Source organism: Culex quinquefasciatus, chromosome 2 (genome assembly GCF_015732765.1).
Source record: "Culex quinquefasciatus strain JHB chromosome 2, VPISU_Cqui_1.0_pri_paternal, whole genome shotgun sequence".
Classification (NCBI taxonomy): Eukaryota; Metazoa; Arthropoda; class Insecta; order Diptera; family Culicidae; genus Culex; species Culex quinquefasciatus.
In genome coordinates, this window is record NC_051862.1 from 56,019,087 (window position 1) to 56,039,710 (window position 20,624).

Below are 20,624 nucleotides of genomic sequence, written 5' to 3' on the forward strand. Positions count from 1 at the left end.
ATAGTGATTTGAATATCACAAAAATGTCAAGTGCTAAATGTGCTATTTAGCACTCAAATAGCACTTCATCACTAAAACTAGCGAATAAGTGAAGATAAAGGTTTCGATCGTTCAGAACCTCATAGTGCCTCATTGGTGCCCTTTCCAAGCCATGGCCTTAGAAAAACTGTCAAGTGCTATTGAGTGCCGATGCATGTCTGGTTTCAGTGATAAAAGTAGTTTTTTCCCATTTTCGTCATTTTCCCATTTTTGCGCGCGGCGCTTCGAAAAACTCAGTTTTTATCAAAAATCATACCAGAATCCTGTTAATGAATTCCTCCCATGTTTTTTGGTATGTAATGTAAAATTGTCCGAAGAATCCGATAAACATATTTTCAGACATAGGCTTTTTGGTCCAGACACTGTCAAAACGGCATTTTAAAGTTTCATACGACCTTTTCATATGTTAGGCTAGATTTTTGAAACTTCTTACTATTTTTCTTTGAAAGGGCAACTTATCACCTTTCATTTGCGTATAAGACAGTTAAAATCGGTTGAAATGGCAGGGAGTTTTAAAAAAAGTGGTTTTTGCGAAAATTAAATGAACCGAACGCACTTGAATCTACGACGAATTGGGAATAAGGAGGATTTTCTGCTTGCACACAAAAAAATATATTTTTATTTTTAAAATAACCAGCCTCCATAGTAATCAATTTAAGATTTTTTGTTTCAAATTCAAAAATAGAACAGAAAACCTCACATCACAATAATTATATCACGTGCTTTAACAATCGAATTTAAATTTTGTTTTTTTTTTTGTTACATTAAAAACCCATTTTTTCATTTTTGTTAGTTTCATAAAATTTAAAAAAAGACAAACTTTGAATACTGTTTCATTTTAATGGAACTTTAGAAAATTAAATCAACTTTTTTTCTATTTCACCTTGATTTTAATGTATAAAACGTACTCAAAAAAGGAAATAACATTAAGTGGGATTAAAAACCGGCTTTGAATTTGTTTTAAATAATCTAGTTTTATTGTGGATTTTCATCTGAGCAGTGCACATCAACCTGAGCTTTTGCATCAAGATTATTGTTAAAGACATTTTAGTATCTTCAAAACTACGGGAACTGTCGATTTAAATTTTTATTCATCCCGTGAGTTACTATTTTCAGAAAAATTTATAAAAAAAATGTCAATTCATATGATCAAAATATTTCAGGATTTGGTTCGTAAGTTCAATTTTTTTTGAAAAAGAAGACAACAACTTCTTTGGTGGCTGTGTACCCTTAAAAAACTTCCCCAACTTTTATAGTTTTTGTATGATCATTCTTACAAAATTTGAAATTACATAGAATATTTTTTTTTCAAGTTGCACTTTTGTCTACCGCAATGAGGAAAGACTATGTAATCACTCCAAAAATGAATTTCTTAAATTCTTGGTTTACGGCAATTTCTATATGTGAGACTTGATTTGAAATGCTGTCAAAGGCAAACTTTTGGGAAATTGGACGAGTTTCCCGGTAAAAATATTATTAAGACTGAACAATCTAGTCTCACATATAGACATTTTCAAAACTCAAAAATCAAACCAATCTATAGCTTTGCCTTGGCGTTCTCGATTGCGAGATTCCTGCTCGAAGCTAGGTGTCCGAAGGCTTGATTGTTGAGACCAAAAACCACAAATGGTTAAAACTCCTGTTTTTCATCATTTTTCCCGAGTGCAACTGGATCCAAAATTGGCTTATATCAGTCGAGGATAACATTTCTACAAAGTTTCATTGATATCGGAGAGGGTTGAGTCAAACAGTACCTGTTTCTGTTTGGTCTGCAATTATTTATACAGTTTGTAACAGTCTTTAACATGTTTGAATTAAATTCTTGATCTGACGAACACCAGACATAATTTAGAAGAAACGCCCTTATCTAATAAACACCATGAAAAGAAGCAACGTCAAGTGAAATGCCGAAACGTACCACATTCTGCAACTTGGCTGGATGATATGCAAATGAAGAATCTCTCCTTTCCTCCTCCTCCAGCGTCTGCTTCTGATCTGTCTGCTAGATTACACGTGTTCCTCCTCCAGTCTCAGACCGTAGGCCTACGCCAACAGATTCCGCACTGCGGAATTATCTCACGTACCAGGCACCACCCACCCTTCGACACGATGTTATCCGTCCAAACTAAAGGACAAGTCCTTCTTCATTAATGCCAGACTTGTTCCCTGCTTCCTGGCGGATGGTACAAATTGGTGGGCGTGCAAAGATCCGCACACCTCAACTAAGGTTCGGGTTTGCCGTTCTTATTAAATTCCTCTCTGAAGGCGGGCACAACCACCTGGCACACAACTGTTGTCCCAAAGTGGCCTCTTTGGGGACGTGACACTCACGTGGGTGCAACTCCCCTGATTGATTGGGATCGATAATTTCGTCCCCCGCCTAAAGGTAGGCTACAATTGGCGATAATTAAATTCCTTTCACTTTCACGGGAAGTTGATGCGGTAATCACACGTCACACTTGCCCGCGAAGATCTTCTTTGGGGTTGATAGCCACTTCAAACTTCACTTGTTACAACTCACTCCCCGAAAAAAGCAAGAAACGAACGAAAAAAAAAACCATCGTTGAACTTTCGAATTTTGCACCGTGCTGCAGCTCGCGCGCGCGTTCGGAAACCTTGCCCGCGGTGAATTCGAAACCGAACTAAAACCCTGCCGGCAATCGAACCCAAGATCTGGTCAAACTCAAGAGTCTGCAAACAGTCGTTTTTTGCTGCTGTTGTTTTACTATCGGTGAAATGAAAACAACGCTATCAAATTTCCTGTTGATTGCTGATATCTGAGTTATTATCAATTTGGTGGGCGCAAGCAAGAGTCGTGCAAGCCGGATTCAGATCTACGCGAACTACGCGGTGTTGATGGAAAGACGATATAGCTCAACTTTGATAAGATCTACTAACTATAGTGACTATAACTCACTTAAGATCACAGTTTCACGTGACAATCTCTGTTACACCAAGTACAGAGAGACTTGAAAAAATCAGATCAAAAAGCCACCCTGTTTATCAAACCGAATCGCGTGTTCCTCCGTCAACATTGTACAAAAACAAACAATTGTGTCAATGGGGGACGGTGGAGTAAACCAACAACACTTGACACAGCAATATAAAGTGTACTCCCAAGCGATTAATCATCCACTACCTCAGAGGATTGAATTGCCAGCTTGGCATAAAAAAAAACGAACACCTCAACACTGATACCGACACGTTGTTGTTATCGTGACAGGAATATTGAGAACGGTGACCGTGACACTCGGCTATCGGCATCTGCGGCTGATAAGGTAGATTGAGGGTGGGATTTGTCAGCCAATTCCAGATGGCTATTTGGGGGGTGGGTGGTAATTTATTGTGGGTGAGCAGATAACGTGAGGCGTGAAGTGGATTTGATAAACAGTTTGGGTCTAAATTTGGGCATTGAATTGGTCATTGACTGAGAATGTGGTCACTTTAATCTGTACAACTTGAGCTTGGATTTTAAAGATATTTATACTTTCAGCAAGTCTATTTTTTACATGGTATATTTTGTTCATCGTGAAACTATTATTTTACTCGATTAATAATTTTCATAACTAATACTTACAAATCAGCAAAACACAATCCTTTGTAATGCAATTATCAACCAAAAAATTACCTGAAAATAGAAAACAAGTGATCATTAGTACAACATTACACAGCATTTCAGAATGTATAAAAGTGACAACCTTATTTAAAAATAATACAAGTTTTAAGGTAGAAATATTAGTTGTTCTTAAAAAAAATAGATGATAAAGCTATCAATCGACTTGAAAACCCTTTCAAGCCCATCTCGACCTATAAAGGGTCTTCAAAAATTACGCAAAAAACACACTTGATAAACATACAACTTACCAACTTAAGTAGTTTATTTTGCAAAAAAAAAAATGATAAAAATCACCTCAAAAACATACACTAACGTTTAAACTTACATTGCAATAAAATTTTACATAAAAACAATAATTACTTTATTTCCATTTTATGCCTACAATTTTTGACCTTTTTTTACAGCTGTTCTTTTGTGCTGGCGCCGTAATTGACAGCTCCCTTTTGTTCTGGTGCCGAAGTTGACAGCTTGTGTTGGCTGCGGGTGAGCTGCTTGTAGTGAGATATAGATGTCGCCCCCCCCCTGGATTGGGCCAATGTTATTTTTTACGGATTTTGCATTTTCTCAAGTTCTTCTCAATGAAACCAAGTTCTGTTCAAAGGAGGTTCTGTCTAAGGGATATCTTTAGATGACTTAGATGAAAAAAATCTTTTTCCTAAAACAAATCTTATCATTTATGCAGCTGTCTAAAGTTTAGGTAGGGTTTTTGACCTATAAATATTTATCAACAAATCAACCCTTTAATATATTTTTTTTTAAATTGCTCAAAAAATACCTAAATGACTAAAAATCTCCACTTCCAACATTGAAGTATGTCAATACGATTCCGAAACATGCCTGTTGGATGACTTATTTTGACCCTGTCTTTTTATTTGAACATCATTTTAGTTTCATATGACTCAATGACAAGGTGACAAGGTAAGAATGGGTCAATTTTCAAACGATTCCTTTATATCTTGGGGTTGGTTGGTAAACTATCCAAGAACAATTCTACTTTAAAATTATGTAATATCATTTAAATTAGTTTTGATATTTAAACATTACGAGACGTGTATCGTTTTTGGCCCATAGTCAGCCCCACTGACGGTATAGAGGATTATTTACTTTGTACCAGATTTTGTTTTAGCATTTTGTTGCAACTTGAGAACTAGGTGTTAATATTATATCAAAATGTGAAAAAATATTCAAAAACATATTCCTTGGAATTTGGAAAAAGGCTTAGAACAACCAACAAATCCAACAAATAAAGAACTTATTTTCAAATTTTAATCCTTATTATTGTAAACCGACGGCTAGACGGTAAACTCAAACTTTATTTTATTAAAACAAGTACTGAGGTAGTCTATACAAAGACCACGAAAAGCGATTTTAAAAGTTAAGGTATTTCTTACAAATTTCAGCCACAATGTGTGCAAATGAAATTGATTATCTCAAATCGACAATTATTAAGTTTATTTTTTTAAATTAATCACAATTAAATGAATGTTTAACCAAGTTTAAAGCTTTTAATTAAATTTGTATAAATTAAAAAGAAAGAAAATAAAAATTTCCAAGGAGGATCAAAATTCATGAGATTTTTTTTTACAAAAATAACAATATTGGTTCCAATAATAATATATGTAACTCAGAAAGATATATTTAATGTTCTTAGGTTAAAAATTTACAAAGAATCGAATAATTCAGTCCGTTTTCCAACTCAAACCAATTTCAATTTTAAAAATAACATAACACTTGGAGAGAATTAATGTATGCATCAATATTTTGTAATGTTTTCCTGGCCTAGCTAATGCCTTTGTTAATTTATTATCAAATTCCCATGAAAAAATAAGAAGGCTAACAAGTATTATTGACTAAATTGTTCATTTTCATTGCAAGACCTGTAAAATCGATTGTTAACAATTCAGAAAAGTTTGTATAATGGTTAGTTATGTATGTTTATTAAAATAAGACTTTTTATTCGTGATGAAAATGAATATTTTCACAGAAAAAAGTTTAAGGAACATTTATTTCACAAATTTTATGATATTTTGCTATTTTTTATGTTGCACTTGCGATTTGAATGCTGTCGAAAGCATTTTGTGACACTTTTCGCCTATTTTTTTTGCAAATCTCGCTCCCAAAATCCAGAAAGTGTGAAAAGATTCAAATGGCGTCATATTATTGAAAATGAAATAAACGTTAAACAACTTTCTTATAGTTTACTATCAATTTCGCATGATTTTTCTCGAAAATAAAAAAAGCCAATTTTTCGTGCCACTTGATTTTTTTGCAATTTTGAAAAGGGAGACAAAAGCTTTTAATAAAATTGGCATCTTCATGATGGTTTTTGATTTTTTTTATTTGTTTTAGATTCACATTATAAAATGTTAAACCAAGAAAGGGATTGCACTAAGCCATGTTTGAAAAATTTAATTATTTTCAGGGTTTTTTGAGTTAAGAAAAATGACAAATTTTGAGTATGTTGCAATCGAAAAATATTCAGCAGTGCAATTGATTTTAACGAAAATTCTGAATACTCTCAGAAAAAAATACACGTTAAAAAGAATAAAACATATTGTTGGGGTTATTTATTGAAAAAAAAAATAGTTTTAGATTTGGAAACTAAATTCTACATTTTTAAATTTAAGATTGTCTTGCTATGTTTGTGAGAATGAAGATTATTTTGATGAATCATGATTAAATTAAAATCTTCGGAGTTTAAAAGATAGATTCTGTGAATGATATGAACAAGTCTAAAAAAAGAAAATTTTTAAGGAAAAAAAAATGTTTTTTTATATTGTTAAGTAAAATTTAATCGACAATTTTGCAAAAGAAGAAAAAAACGAATAGAATTTTGGCTTTTGGTTTTATTTATATTATATATTTAAATGCTTTTATTTTTGAACAGCATCCAAAAACAAATAGAAATTTATAATAGTATTTTGAAAATATTCAATCAGTTTGCTAATAGATAACCAAAATGCATAACAGTTTATTTCAATATGTTGAGGCTTTTACAATAAATAATATTCAAAAATGTGTTTGTCCCTCGGCCACGTTGAAGGTCAAAGGAGGAGGGTAAAAATAAAATTTCAAGCAAAACAAAGTTTATAAAAAAAAAAACATTTTCCGTGGGTACTGATTTTTTTTCTGAAAAGTCCCCTTGAATACCTACAACTCTACTGAAGACACCAAAAAATTCCTCCAAAAGGTACAGATTTTTTAATATCGACGTACCATTATTGTATGGACAGCTGTCAAAATTGTAGGAGCAAAAAAAAAGCGTCTTTGGTAATAAGGAAGGACCCTACAAAGTTTGAACCAAATCAAAAAATGAAATCCTTGATTTTGGTGAAGAATTGCTCGTCTTTCAAAAAATAATCAAAACTTGTTCACCCTAATAACTTACACATTTCAGATAATGAAAAAGTCACAACAAAAAATTCTTCTTTCACTCGTTTTTTTTCTAATTGTGATCTAGTATAGAAAGCTAATAAAGAAAAGACCCACTCTCAGACTATCAGACCCCCGTTTTACCCTCCCTTAACTTTCATTCATAGTCTGCTACACCCAGCTCATTTGCACGCGTGAACCCGTGTAAAATTACGGGACCCGATTGTAACACAGACGACGACGACTCCACCCTCCCCTTCACGAAGCTCCGTCTAATCATAGTCTTTCACCGGCGAGACGCCAGACGGCCGGGTTGCCATCAACTAAAGTTTTTTTTTATCGAATGGTGAATAAAAAGAAAGAAAAAAAAACCTCCATTGATGCGGACATTCAGCCGGTGCTAATCACGGGGTTTGCAGGGAAATCCTACCCCGCTTGATGGTCGAAACGAAGGCACGACGACGATTTGCTAACCCAGATATGCAATTACCAGAGAGGGGGGAAGTGGTGCTAGTTTTGTTTATTTTGAAGGTGTTTTTTTTGCACACCCAAGTGCATTTAGAAAGAATGGGCCCGATTTAGACATTCACCGGTGCTTTTGAAAGTCACTTTGTGAGGGGATCTTGAGGAAAAGTTTGGTTGGAAAGTGGATTTTTTAGGGAGGCTCTCTCGAAGTTGAATAAAAGCAATTTACTTTAAATTAGAATCACGAAACAATTTTTTTTACCGGAATAAAAAGAAGATAAGTTTTCAAAAAGACGAAAGAGCCATTGGTAAACAAAGCCTTATTTGCATCGGTATTCGACCTGCCTACGAAAAAAAAATTTCAAAAGTGCTTGAGATTATTCATCTACACGTCCTACGAGTGCCCTGCACTTAAAACAAATGAAATATTGTTTCAATTTGAAGAAAAACGAAAAATAGTGTCGGAGGTCACGATGGCTCTTACGGCTTTTTGAAAACTAATCCGAGATTAAGGAAAAAGGAACTTCAACTAAGAACAACCCTAGAAAGTGATTGGCACGCAAACGAATTAGGCATAATTTGAGAGGCCCTCGGAACGAATAGTGCTAAACTGTATTTTGACACTATCCAACAGAGTTGCGAACTCAAACAGAACAGACAGACGTTTAGTTGCCGTTACTTGCGCGCAAATTTAGCGTGTAATCAGCGGTTTGGAGCAAGAGTGTGAAAAATCGCACCCCGCCAGAAGCATGAATGATGGGTCCAAATGAGTTCTGAGAAGTGCTGGAAATTCGTAGACAGTTAGGATTTAGCATGGGGGCTGGTGATGATGACGGATTGGATTGAAGTGTGGATCTAGTCGGATTTCATGCAGATAATACAGTCGAATTGGAACATTTAATGTGTCAAACACGACATAGAGTAAAAACATAACGGTGTAAAACTCCGTTCTTTGAATGGATGATTCAGAGAAAAAAATATTAGGTAAAACCCTAGATATTTAAAAAAAACAACTATATAATCTTAAGAGATTTGCAATAAAACTATATCAGAAAGATACAAAAACTCAAGCATTAGAGAACAGAAAAGTACTCAATACTTGGGAATAAAAAGAAATAAAGAAAGAGGTTAAATTTTGTGAACAATTTTTTTCCATGCAAGTCTTCAGGAGGAATTTTCTGATTGATTTAGTGTCTTTGGCAAAGTTTTAGGTTATTATTAGGTCTTTTATTTATTTTTCAACCCTCTACTGCCCATTTTTTTACGAAAATTTTAATTTGTCCATGTTCAGGAGATCATTTTGAGCCACTTTTGTTGTACGAAAAACTTTACTTTTCTTGTTTTATGTGTTTCTTGTATCCTTTTAAGTGTTTAATATACATTTATCTAGCTTAGTTTATGTTTGGTTTGAGTGTATTTCGTCTATCACGGTATGGTAGGACCATTACCTGTTTTTCACAATTTCTGCTATAGAATGGCACCATTCTAGGACACTACAAAAATTACTGCATACTTCTTTTGACTTAACATACAGGAAATGTTAGTAAAAAACAAAGCCAAGGATAACTCTTAAAAAATGACATCTTCAAAATCTTTTGCAAAGTTACATGGAACAAGTAAAACTTCCAACCCTAAAATTTTCTAAAATTTTAAGAGTTCTTCTTTTCAATGCTTTTTTAAGGATCAAAAATTGGTTGAAAATTTGATTTTTGGCGATTTTTTTAATCGAAGTTCGTCTAGAGCCTAGGTTGTGTTGAAGAGGGTTAACTTTTTATTATTAAAAGTTGAATGCGCAAAATACGTATTTTTTTATTTTCGAAATTTGTTTAAGGGACTAAAACACATCTTCTGAGCCATAGCGCGTTATGGTTAAGGTGACAAAAAAAATTGGAAAATCTTAAGAGATACTCCCTGGTCCGATTCTGTAGATAAAAAATAAGTAACTGTGCAAATTTTGGGCCAAATCAGTTTAGATACAAGGGTCGCTTTTTATCGTTGAAGTTTGTATGGAAAAAACTCAAAAATGTATGGGAAAATGCAACAATTTCAAATTTTAACCAACAGATGGCGTTAAATGTGTCAGATCATTGTCAATTGTGAGATTCTTGTCTAAAAATTTATAAAAAATAAACTTTGTCGAAGACTTCAAAACGATCCGAGTTAACGCTAAAGAGTTACTAACGATTTGAAGAAGATTTTTTTGTATGAAAAGGTTTTTTTCACCAACTTAAACCAACTTTAAACCTCACCCGATTTGGATCAAAATTGGCAAAGTATCATATTTTTGCCAAAGGAATCGAGTCAAAAAGTATCCCTGGCGTCGATTTTTTGGAAAAATTTAAAATTTTAAAACATTTTTTTAAGTAAAATTGATTTGCAATCGAAAAGTACTTTGCAGTATTTTTGATAAAATGTTTCGTTTTCAGATTTAAGCGGTTTGCAAATACCCTTTAATTTTCTTTTATTATTTTCGCAAAGCTGAGAAAATTCTATACAATTTTCTCCCTGAAACCATACAAATCGGGCAAATTGTTTCTGAGATGCAGCCTCACAATGAATTTGAAATTTTCTGATCTAAAAATATTTAAAGAAGAAATATAAAAAAAATAAAATCAATTGTTCGCTCTACAGCATTGCCTTGACGTTGTTGATCGCGAGATTCCTTCTCAGAACTTGGTGAAAAAATATAATTTAGTCTAAATTATGAAATTAGGAATATTATATTTTGTAGACAATTAAAACAATTTTTTTTCAATTTTGAAATTATTTTTATTTTAAACATTAAAGCATTTTACAAAAGTTTCATTTTTCAAGATTTAAAACCAAACTAATAGTTTCCGTGATATCGTCAGTCGATAATGACAGGCTGATTAGGCGGCAAATTTAACATTTTTTTCATCGATATCTCAGAAAGCACTTGTCCAATTTTCAAAGTTCCAGAGAGACAATTATGGGAAATTTTCTCAGCTTTTGAAAATATTTTTCGGTGGTGACTTTTCTTTATGAAGTATTTAAAAACCAAAAAACGTTACATTTTCCAAAAAAATATAAAAGTGCACTTATCAAATATTCAAATATAAAGCACTTTTCGATGGCAAATTTTATTTAGGCTTGAATATTTTGTTTTGGCCACCTTTTTGATATTTTTCAAAAATCAATTATTTTTATTCATAAACTAGGGAAACAGATTTGCCCCATCAAGTGATGTCTTTTTGTGCACCAGAAATCCTGAATGTAAAAAAATCGAAAAATAAAAATGCGAAAAAATTAATCGAGAAACGCATACATAGTTCTAATTATAATCTACAATGTTGGCGAAGACACCATATCGATCAGAAAATCCCATGTCAAGTTACAAATTATCATATATATATTTACGTATACATTTAGTATGACCAGCCCGCAAAATTGTTTGATGACTTGTATGGAAAAAATAATGATGCAAAATTGCTTCTTTTGAACCAGGGAATGTATGGACCATGTTTCATCTAAATAAATAAAATAAAAATTTAAAAAATTGCGAAATAACTTGCGAAAATCTAGAGATCATCTCACCTTGAAACGTACCTTCAGTGAAATCAGAGTAAAAAACAATCCTAATTCTCACTTCTCACAATCTCACCCAAATCAGCACCCACGTGGGCTGCCCAGTCTTAATCCATGCTTTCTACCGCGGGCTAATTAGAGCGCTTCAAGTGTCCGTTGGTTCGACCGTTGGATCTGCCTGCCTGCCCGATGTTTGTATCTGATGGCAGCGAAGCACATCGAACCAAACACACATCACTCCAAAGATCTAGCCCACATTTAGTCCGTCATCAAGCTGCCTGCCTGCGCGCAAAGATAACGAGTGAAAAGTCGGTATTTAATCAAGGGTTTTGTGTTTGCTTTGCTTGAGCCACCCTCGCCAGATTGACTTGATTACTCCCTTCGACACCTCCCTGTACAAATAATGGCCACTTTTCACCTCAGCACCGTATCGAATGGGTCAAAATTTAGCCTTACTTTCCATATTTGTGAAAACTTTGTGGGACACTAAACAAATAGCGAACAAAAAAACGAGTAGCACTAATTAGTCCGGTGCGAATTACGTTCCGACGAGTCTACGAGACACAACCAACCAACTTTCCTTGACCTCAACTTTCTGGGGCATAAACAAAGTAGCGGCAAAAAGAAGAGAGAAGTTTATTAAAACTTGAGCTGTTGCTGTTGGTCACCGTGAACCCCCTGAAGGTGAACGAAATGGAAAATAAAAACATTGGCGTGGTGGAAATTTGCGATGGCTAACGGTTGATATTGAAACCAAGTGTCATTGAGAGACGTGGAGCACAGGGGTTGAAGTCTAGGCTGTGATTGGATATTTATTTTGGCCGTGAAGTATGAATATGGCAAACTTTTTCCAATCACTTTTGGAAAAAAAACAGACAATTTTGATTGCAATTTCGAACAAATCTACCAAACGTGTCATTCCCAAATATTGTTTCAAATAGGAGTATACTTCAATAGCTGGAGTCACGGGATTTCCAGCATCAAGGGTTACTGACCAGTCTAAATGGAATTACCAGGATTACTGGCAATATGTCACGGATTACTTTGATTTCCCAGAATTACTTGGTATTAGCAGAAACCACACAGAATTGCTTAAATTTATAAAAATAACTTGGAATTACTGCGTAGCTTCCAGCATATTGAGATAAGTCTTTGTAATTGAATCGATTGACATCTGTCAAACGCACAAAATCACGTGCTTGGCAATAGTGCGTCCATCTCGGGAATTCCCGGCACAAAATTCCCGGGATTTTTTTTAAAATTATTTTGTACGGGGAATTCCCGAAATTAAACGAAACTCTAATTTTGGCCTGAAAATTAAATTAGTATTACAATTTATAAGGTGGGTCTCGTGGCGCAGGGGTAGCGGCTTCGGCTGCCGATCCCGATGATGCTATGAGACGCGGGTTCGATTCCCGCCTTATCCACTGAGCTTCTATCGGATGGTGAAGTAAAACGTCGGTCCCGGTTTCTCCTGTCTCGTCAGAGGCGCTGGAGCAGAAATCCCACGTTAGAGGAAAGCCATGCCCCGGGGGGCGTAGTGCCAATAGTTTCGTTTTACAATTTATAAGCTTAAAAGAGTAAATTTTAACATCAGTTTGACATCTGATTTTGGCGTTTGAGTCCATTTGAAATTCAAAGCACAACAAAGAACAAAAAAATCTTTAAATCTATTAAAAGTATTGAGCTAATTATATAACTTTAAAGCATGAAAAACATAACAAATATAAAGAAAACATTGATTTTATGACGTTTTGAAAAATTTCCCGGTCATAAAAAAATATATGTTTTCCGTTTACCGGGAAACTCAAAACCCGGGAAAATTGGGCACCCTACTTGAAAATCTCCAAATAATGGGATAAACATCAACATCAGTTTTACAACTGATTTTGACGTTTGAGTGCTTTTCCATCTGAATACATTTGAATTAGAGAGCATCCAAATTAGCGGACATTCCGAATCCGTTCTGTACTTCTTACAACCATAAAAGGCATCAAGCAAAAGCAAAATGCATTCTGCCGATTTCCCTTTAAAGAATTACTACTAGTTACTTGAATAAATGGGAAATACACGAAATACTGAATAAATTCGAATGATCCCGTACTACCTATAGCTTAGGTTTCTTACATGAAAATTATTAGGCAATAAAAAGAACCATAAAAAGTTTATCGAAATTATCTTTTTAACAGTTATTTTTTATTATTTTATTGTTTTCTGAAATATGTTCAAACAAAACAGATTTATGAAATTACCAGCATTACTGGGATTATTAGGAATTACCAGGATGTCTCAGGAATTACTCAGTAAATCCGGAATTACAGAATTTCTTTCTCAAGTTCCAAGTAATTCCGGATTGGTCACTAGTCTGACACGATGCTGGAAACCCCTTGGCTGGAGTTAAAAATATAATCATCTAAGAATGCTAAATAAAGTGATAATTTATAAGAAAGAGGACGACACTTTTTACAAATTCTTGTTCAATTATAATCAATTTTTGAACTAGATAGATTACTAGCAATCGTTTTCTATATTCTCAGCAGTTCACAGCACTTTTGTGATTCATGGTATTTTTCTTAAAAATTTAATTAAACAGTCGGCCCAAGGTGTTTTTTTTTTTGATCTAAACTATCTTCTCTTTTCGTCTAAGGGTCGAGTTTAGAAAAAGATTTTAGTTGAAAATGAGTTGTGTAATAACTGCCGTTCCACTTCTGTTGGAACACGTCATTTCCATAAATTAAACTAAATGAAACATTGAGAAACAACATGAAAATAGCTTTTTTGAGTAGCCTATAATAAACCATTTCTGTGGTTCTTTTTTTTAAAAGTTCAGAGAATAAATATTGGGCTTGATATTTGAATTTTGAAATAATACCTTTATAGTTAATTTTTTACCCCCAAAAACTAAATTTTTTCAAACAATTTCAAGACACATTAAACAAGTCAACCTAGCCTAAAAATTTTCTAAAATTCAAAAAGTTCATGTTTCCAATGCTTTTTAGAATCAAAAATTGGTTGAAAAAATGAATTTTGAAATTTTAGATCGAAGCCGTTGTAGAAGTTGGGTTGCAGATGGTTAATGTAGAGAACATAGCAGAAAATTTCATAAAACAAAATTTTCAATGAAAATCGATTTTCCAAGATATCTTGAGTTGAATTATGATGGTTTTTGAGAAAAACTTATTTTTGTCAAACTTTTAATTTCCTTTATTAAGAATTTTAAGGTAAATTTTCGAAAAATTTCACCCTGAAATGCAAATTAAAAAAGGCACAACTTATCTAAATTCAACTTTTGATGATAACTTAGGGCGTCCAATTTTCCCAGGTTTTGGATTTCCCGGAAAACGGGAAAAATATTTTTGATAATTCGGGAATTCCCGGGATCCCGGGATTTTTTTCAAAACATTCATAAAATCTATATTTTCATTATATCTGTTATGTTTTTTAAGCATTAAATCATCAGCTCAATTACATTAATTGATGACAATCTACACTTCAATCTAAACATAGACTACAGCTTTTAAATAGCTTAAGGGGTTACATAAATGTAAATCGGCATAAATGTCAGAGGTTGGTATGAGAACGCATTTAAATTTTTTCAAATCTATTTTCAAGATATTAAAATATATATTTTCATCTATCAACAAAATAAATTTTAAAACTTTTGGTTGTACCATTGCCGAGATATATCAATTTAAAGTTTGGCAGTTTAAAAAAATGGGTGCCACGAAATCTCAACACTGCTTTGACCAAATCGGCTCATAATGTTGGTGATCACTCGTTAAACCGGTTCCGTGTGCCTGACGAAGGCCGATATTAAAAAAAAAATAATTTTTAAATAAGATAAAAATATTTTTATGTTTTTCATATAAAAGCTAGAGAGCTTTTGATTCCTGCATTTTTCAAATATGCAAAATCCAATTTCAGCCAATTTGGTCCATCCTATCTTGAGAAAAAAAAAATGTTCACAAAGTTTGTCAGTTTGTTTTGCGCATGGCAAAATTATGTGCTTAAATCGTCTCGTACTCAGTTTAATAATGAAAAATCTTCATAAAACTTTCAGGAGTGATCATCTTTCAAGTGGATTTAATAAATGTTCTGTAATGAGTTTTTATGCATTTTCCACCTGTATGTAACCCCTTAACACAAATTAAAAATATATATTTTTTGTTTTTTTATTCTGCTTTGGCCAACTGGGGAAAACCGGGACTTCTTAATAGTTTAAAATATTTTTTTCCATTTTTTGAAATTATACATTTTCATAAATGTAATAACCAGTATTTTAAAAATATAGAGAGTTTAATAAAAAATATTTAAAGTTCTAGGAATTTTGTGAATCTGTAAACACAAATTTAACAATTTTTAACTTATAAGCCAAAATATTGCTGATTTATACCGAATGCAAATTTTAATGCTTTTAAATTCTTAACGATTTTTATGTAATCAGCTATTAATGTATTTTTACAAAAAAATGTATTTCCTGGCCAAAATTTGATTTTCTTTTTCAATTTCGGGAATTCCCGGGACGGGATTGTTGTAATTGAATAATAGCATCATTGGTGCGCTGGAAGTGGGGACGCGAAGTCGTGATTATTCAGGTTAATTTTTTGTGTGTGCTTTTGTATCGCTATTTGTATGGGGTGAGTGCGTAATTTGTTAAGGTGGTGTAAAAAATATTCAGAGTGAAAAGTGGTTTTTTTTTGTGTATTTTAGGTCATAAATTGTGTGTGTCTTAATTTATTGTTTTGTGATTTTCAAAGCCCTTCCTATATCATCGTGTTTTAATTTTTCGAGGTATTATTTATTTGCGGTGAAAAAGCTATTTCTATATAATGATCGAAAGACGCACTGACAATTTGGATCATCGAGTTAATAGTGGAGCAAAATAACTGTGTGTGAGTGATTGTGTGTGCTAACCAAAAAGACCTTCCCATAGCACCGTTGCTCGGAAGGCTCGCCGACGGGTCTGTTATGAAAGTCCTCCCCATAGCGCCGTAGCTCGGGAGGCATCGAAAAGCCAATACCTTATCCTACTAACCCAAAAAAATATTAATCACGTGATGCTTGATGCTGTGGATTCAACGGTCTCAAGCGGTATCAACAAGTATATAGCGAAAAACTATGTGCTTGATGAGTCTGCAACTTCAACTATCGGACTAACATTCCTCCCTTTCGTTGAACTGCAGGCTTTTTGGGAGGGCGCCGGTATTGACTAATAAAGTAGAGATCTTCAGAGGTTAAACAGTGAACGGATGGTTGGCTCCCACTGATCATTTTTGATTCATTGTTTAACTTCAGCTGATCTGTCAATAACGGAGTAGCAGCTCATTGGCAGTCAACCATGCTCATGCTCATGCTCATGCTCAATTTCGGGAATTCCCGGGACAAATTAAAAAAAAATCCCGGGATTCGGGATTTCCCGGTTCTGGAAAAATCCCGGAATTTTTGTCCCGGGAATTCCCAGGATGGACGCACTAGATAACATAATCACAATAGAAATCAAGAACTGTCAGAAATGTTTGTTCTCTAAGAAAACAATACCCTTTTGGTTTGTTGCAGATTCAAAAAGTAAATAAAATGTTTTATTTCATGACATGTTCCACAGTTTATACAGTTCACACACAGTAAAAAATTGTATAAATTTGGAAGATGTAATTTTGGAAAGTCTTTATGATATAATTTCGTTTGATATAATTTTAACTCAATTCAGACTGATAAAGTGATGTTACACCGGAATAGTGGTTAAATTACACATTTGCAGTGATAAATGTACATACTTTTTCTGACATAGAAGATGTTAGTTTTTCAGAATAATGTTTGATTCAGAAAAAAATGTTAGTTAAACTACAGAATACCTTCCATATAACAAAGTTTAAAATTTTATTTAAGAATTTTTCAAAATACCGTAATTTTGGTTTTTGTAATAATGCAAATTATATTCTGCGGGTAAATTATATTTTCTGTGATAACGAAAACGTCATAATCAAAATCACATTCCCAGTCGTCTTCTTAACAACAGGAGACTGAAAATAGATACTTTGGGTTCAGCTGGTCACTAATACACCAAGGGTTATCCCCACGCATCGCTCTCTGATTTGCATGGTCAATAGCCACTATCTCTTCGTTAGTTGAAGCACTACGATCGTGCACGAAAAAAAAGAGAAATTATCAATTTTCCTACGCGACGACGGCCACGGTCAGGCAAATCTGCATACGAACACCCGGACCTCCAGCTGGCCCCCTCGCAGTGCTTCAGTTAAGACTACACACAGTTGAAAAAAGTTGAATTTTTTATTTATATTTTTTTTTCCAAATGTAATTTGGTTGAGTTCACCGAAAAACGTTACACTTTTTTCACAGTGCCCAATGAGAGGGTGGGTATGCGTATCGGGTAATTAGAGTGGCATTTTAAGAAACGGTTTGTTTTGCTCGCCCGATCAACGAGGAGAAATCTTTCCCCGTGGACGGAATCAAAAGTCGCGAAAGCGGACATGGAGATCACAACTTTGGATAGGATATTTCATCGCCGCGATTCCGTCAGGTGATTGTCACACGTCGCCGCGGATCGATGCGTAAACTCCGGTGGTCATTTTCTGCGCCGTTGGGCGTTTGGCGTCATTGTTTGGCCAAGGTTTTATTATGATTACTTGTTTGGCTTTGGGTTGAAGATGGCCGAAGCATTAGGCAAAACTTTCGATTTTCGCTGGCAGTCTGACCACGGCGATGATGATGATCTGGGAGGTGAATTATGTCTATTAGCGGGAGTTATCGGGAGCTTTCATCGGCGTAATTTGAGTGATTTATGGTTGCTTTTTAATAGGCTTTGGCTTTTTTGGTGACTGATAACAAAGACTGTCATAAATTTATGACACGAATGCGAAAATAATGGTTAAGTGCCAATAAAAATAAATAATATTAATGATAAAATTTGAAATAAAAGTGTCATAAATTTTAGGGGTTAAAGATCAGTATTGTTTCTGAAAACAAATTAAAGCCGTTGAATTTCCAGTGATGTGACCATTTTAAATCAGACAATCGGAGATTAACTTGAATAAATCGTTTCATTGCTGACCATTACCACCTTTCCTAAGGAACTTCAGAAAGGTGGTAATGGTCAGCAATGAAACGATTTATTCAAGTTAATCTTCATCATGCGAAAGGAGCGTCAGCTGTTTTTTGCAGAAGGTTCATGAAAAACAATATTGATGTGGGTCTCATTCAAGAGCCCTGGGTAAATAATAGTAAAATAAAGGGAATTTCTGCTCAAATGGGTAAATTGTTATATGATGACAGTGTACCCAATCCAAGAGCAGCGATATTTTTAAAAAACAATACAAAGTTCATTCCAATCAACGAATTTATTTCCAGAGACATTGTTGCGATACAGTAAAGGTCCCTACGGTCAGAGGAAGTACCTGGATGTGTGTGGCATCTGCTTACTTCCCCGGCGATACCGAAGAAGCTCCGCCTGTTGATGTGACGATGTTTATTTCTTACTGTAGAAAAATGAATAAACAATTTATTGTTGGATGCGATGCCAATGCTCACCACACAGTATGGGGTAGCACAAACATCAATAAAAGAGGAGCAAACTTGCTTGACTATATATCATCAAATAATATTGATATTTGCAATATCGGTAGTTCCCCAACATTTGTCACAGCAACAAGACAAGAGGTTCTTGATCTCACTTTTTGCAGTGAACCAATATCCGAAAGAATATCAAACTGGAAGGTTTCCAATGAAATATCGCTTTCAGATCACAAACACATTGAGTTTGAATATAATGCAGGAGAAATGTTAGTAGGAACATATAGAAATCCTAAAAAAACCAATTGGAACAACTATAAAGTTCTTCTAAATAACTACAACTTTAATGCCGGGGATGTAATCCGCACTGTTGAACAGTTGGAAAAAGCATCATCGGAGTTGACTAACGCAATTACTAATTCCTACATGGCTAGTTGTCCAATTCAATACAAATCCTCCAACCGTGAGGTAACGTGGTGGAATGAAAACCTAGCAGTGTTAAGGAAAAAATCCAGACAATTGTTTAACAGAGCAAAAAAATCTGGAAACTGGGATTCTTATACAAGAGCCCTGACTAAATACAATACAGAAATAAAACGATCTAAACGCAGCGACTGGAGACGTTCTTGCGAAAAAATCGAGAACTCCTCAGTAGTTGCGAGATTACAAAAAGTTCTTTCCAAAGATCATTCAAATGGCCTAGGAAATTTAAAAAAAAAGATGATGGCAGCTTCACGAGTAACGCTTCTGAAACACTAGACTTAATGATGAAAACTCACTTTCCTGGCTCGACTGAGGTAACGAGTGGTATAGATCAGGCCGAGGGCGAAAGACCGGCAAAAGATTGGTCTGTACTCGCACAAAATCAAGCCTGTGAAATATTCACCTGTTCCAAAGTTGAGTGGGCGGTGAGCTCTTTCAAACCATTTAAGTCAGCGGGTAGGGATGGAATTTTTCCAGCTCTTCTTCAGAAAGCAAATGATTCTATAAATATACGATTAACTGACCTATTTAGAGCCAGTATCACTCTAGGTTATATCCCAAAAGCCTGGAGAGAGGTACGGGTCATATTTATTCCGAAGGCAGGAAAAAGGGACAAAACAAGTCCCAAAGCCTTTCGACCCATAAGTCTTTCTTCAATAATTCTTAAATCAATGGAAAAAATACTAGACGATGTTATTAAAGCAACATTTTTGAAAACAAATCCTTTAAATAAAGGACAATTTGCTTACCAAAGCGGCAAGTCAACAATTACTGCTTTAAATTGCTTAATTACAAAAATTGAAAAGTCCTTCAAAGCAAAGGAATTGGCTTTGGCTGCATTTCTGGACATTGAAGGAGCTTTTGATAATGCATCTCACAGCTCTATGCGCTCTGCTATGGAAGCGAAGGGCTTTGATTCATGCATTATCAACTGGATTGAGGCAATGCTAATTAACAGGGAAATTTCTGCTGACTTAGGAGAAGACAGACTAGTTATCAAACCTCGGAGGGGATGTCCACAAGGTGGAGTTTTATCACCTCTGCTCTGGTCACTAGTTGTCGATGATCTCTTGAAAAAGTTAGCGAATCTCGGTTTCGAATTGGTTAGCTATGCGGATGATATCTGCATAATAGTTCATGGAAAAATAGGAAAGTTTATTTCAAACCGAATGCAATCTGCGTTGAATTTTATTTCAAAGTGGTGTAAAAGAGAAGGTCTTGGTATTAATCCCTCTAAAACAGTTATTATACCGTTTACAAGACAACGATCGATATTTATCCCTGAACTTGTTATTCGTGGGATAACAATAGATTTTTCCAACGAAGTGAAATATCTAGGAGTCATCTTGGATAGTAAACTAAATTGGAATGCTCATTTAAATTATGTTATTAACAAAGGAACTAACGCTTTATGGGTATGCAAAAGAACCTTTGGAAAAAAGTGGGGCCTTCGGCTAAAAATGATTTATTGGTTATATACGTGTATAGTTAGACCAAGAACAACATATGCTTCACTTGTGTGGTGGCCTAAAGTTAAGTTAAAAATTGCACAAAACAAATTAGCTAAACTGCAAAG

At 34.4% G+C, this 20,624-nt stretch overlaps 1 protein-coding gene across 4 annotated transcripts in view; it reads right to left on the bottom strand.

Annotated features, from left to right (window-relative positions):
- Positions 1-20,624, bottom strand: part of LOC6039653 (myosin-IIIb) — a 191,676-nt gene that overhangs the window by 118,931 nt on the left and 52,121 nt on the right. For 3 of the 4 annotated variants that reach the window (XM_038250747.1, XM_038250751.1, XM_038250752.1), the window contains exon 1: positions 1,958-2,650. The exons of the other annotated variant lie outside the window; for it this stretch is intronic. In XM_038250747.1, coding sequence (XP_038106675.1) covers positions 1,958-1,962 — 5 coding nt within the window. In that variant the 5' untranslated portion in view covers positions 1,963-2,650. Of the gene's footprint in view, positions 1-1,957; positions 2,651-20,624 lie in introns of those variants that run through there. 4 annotated transcript variants of the gene reach the window in all.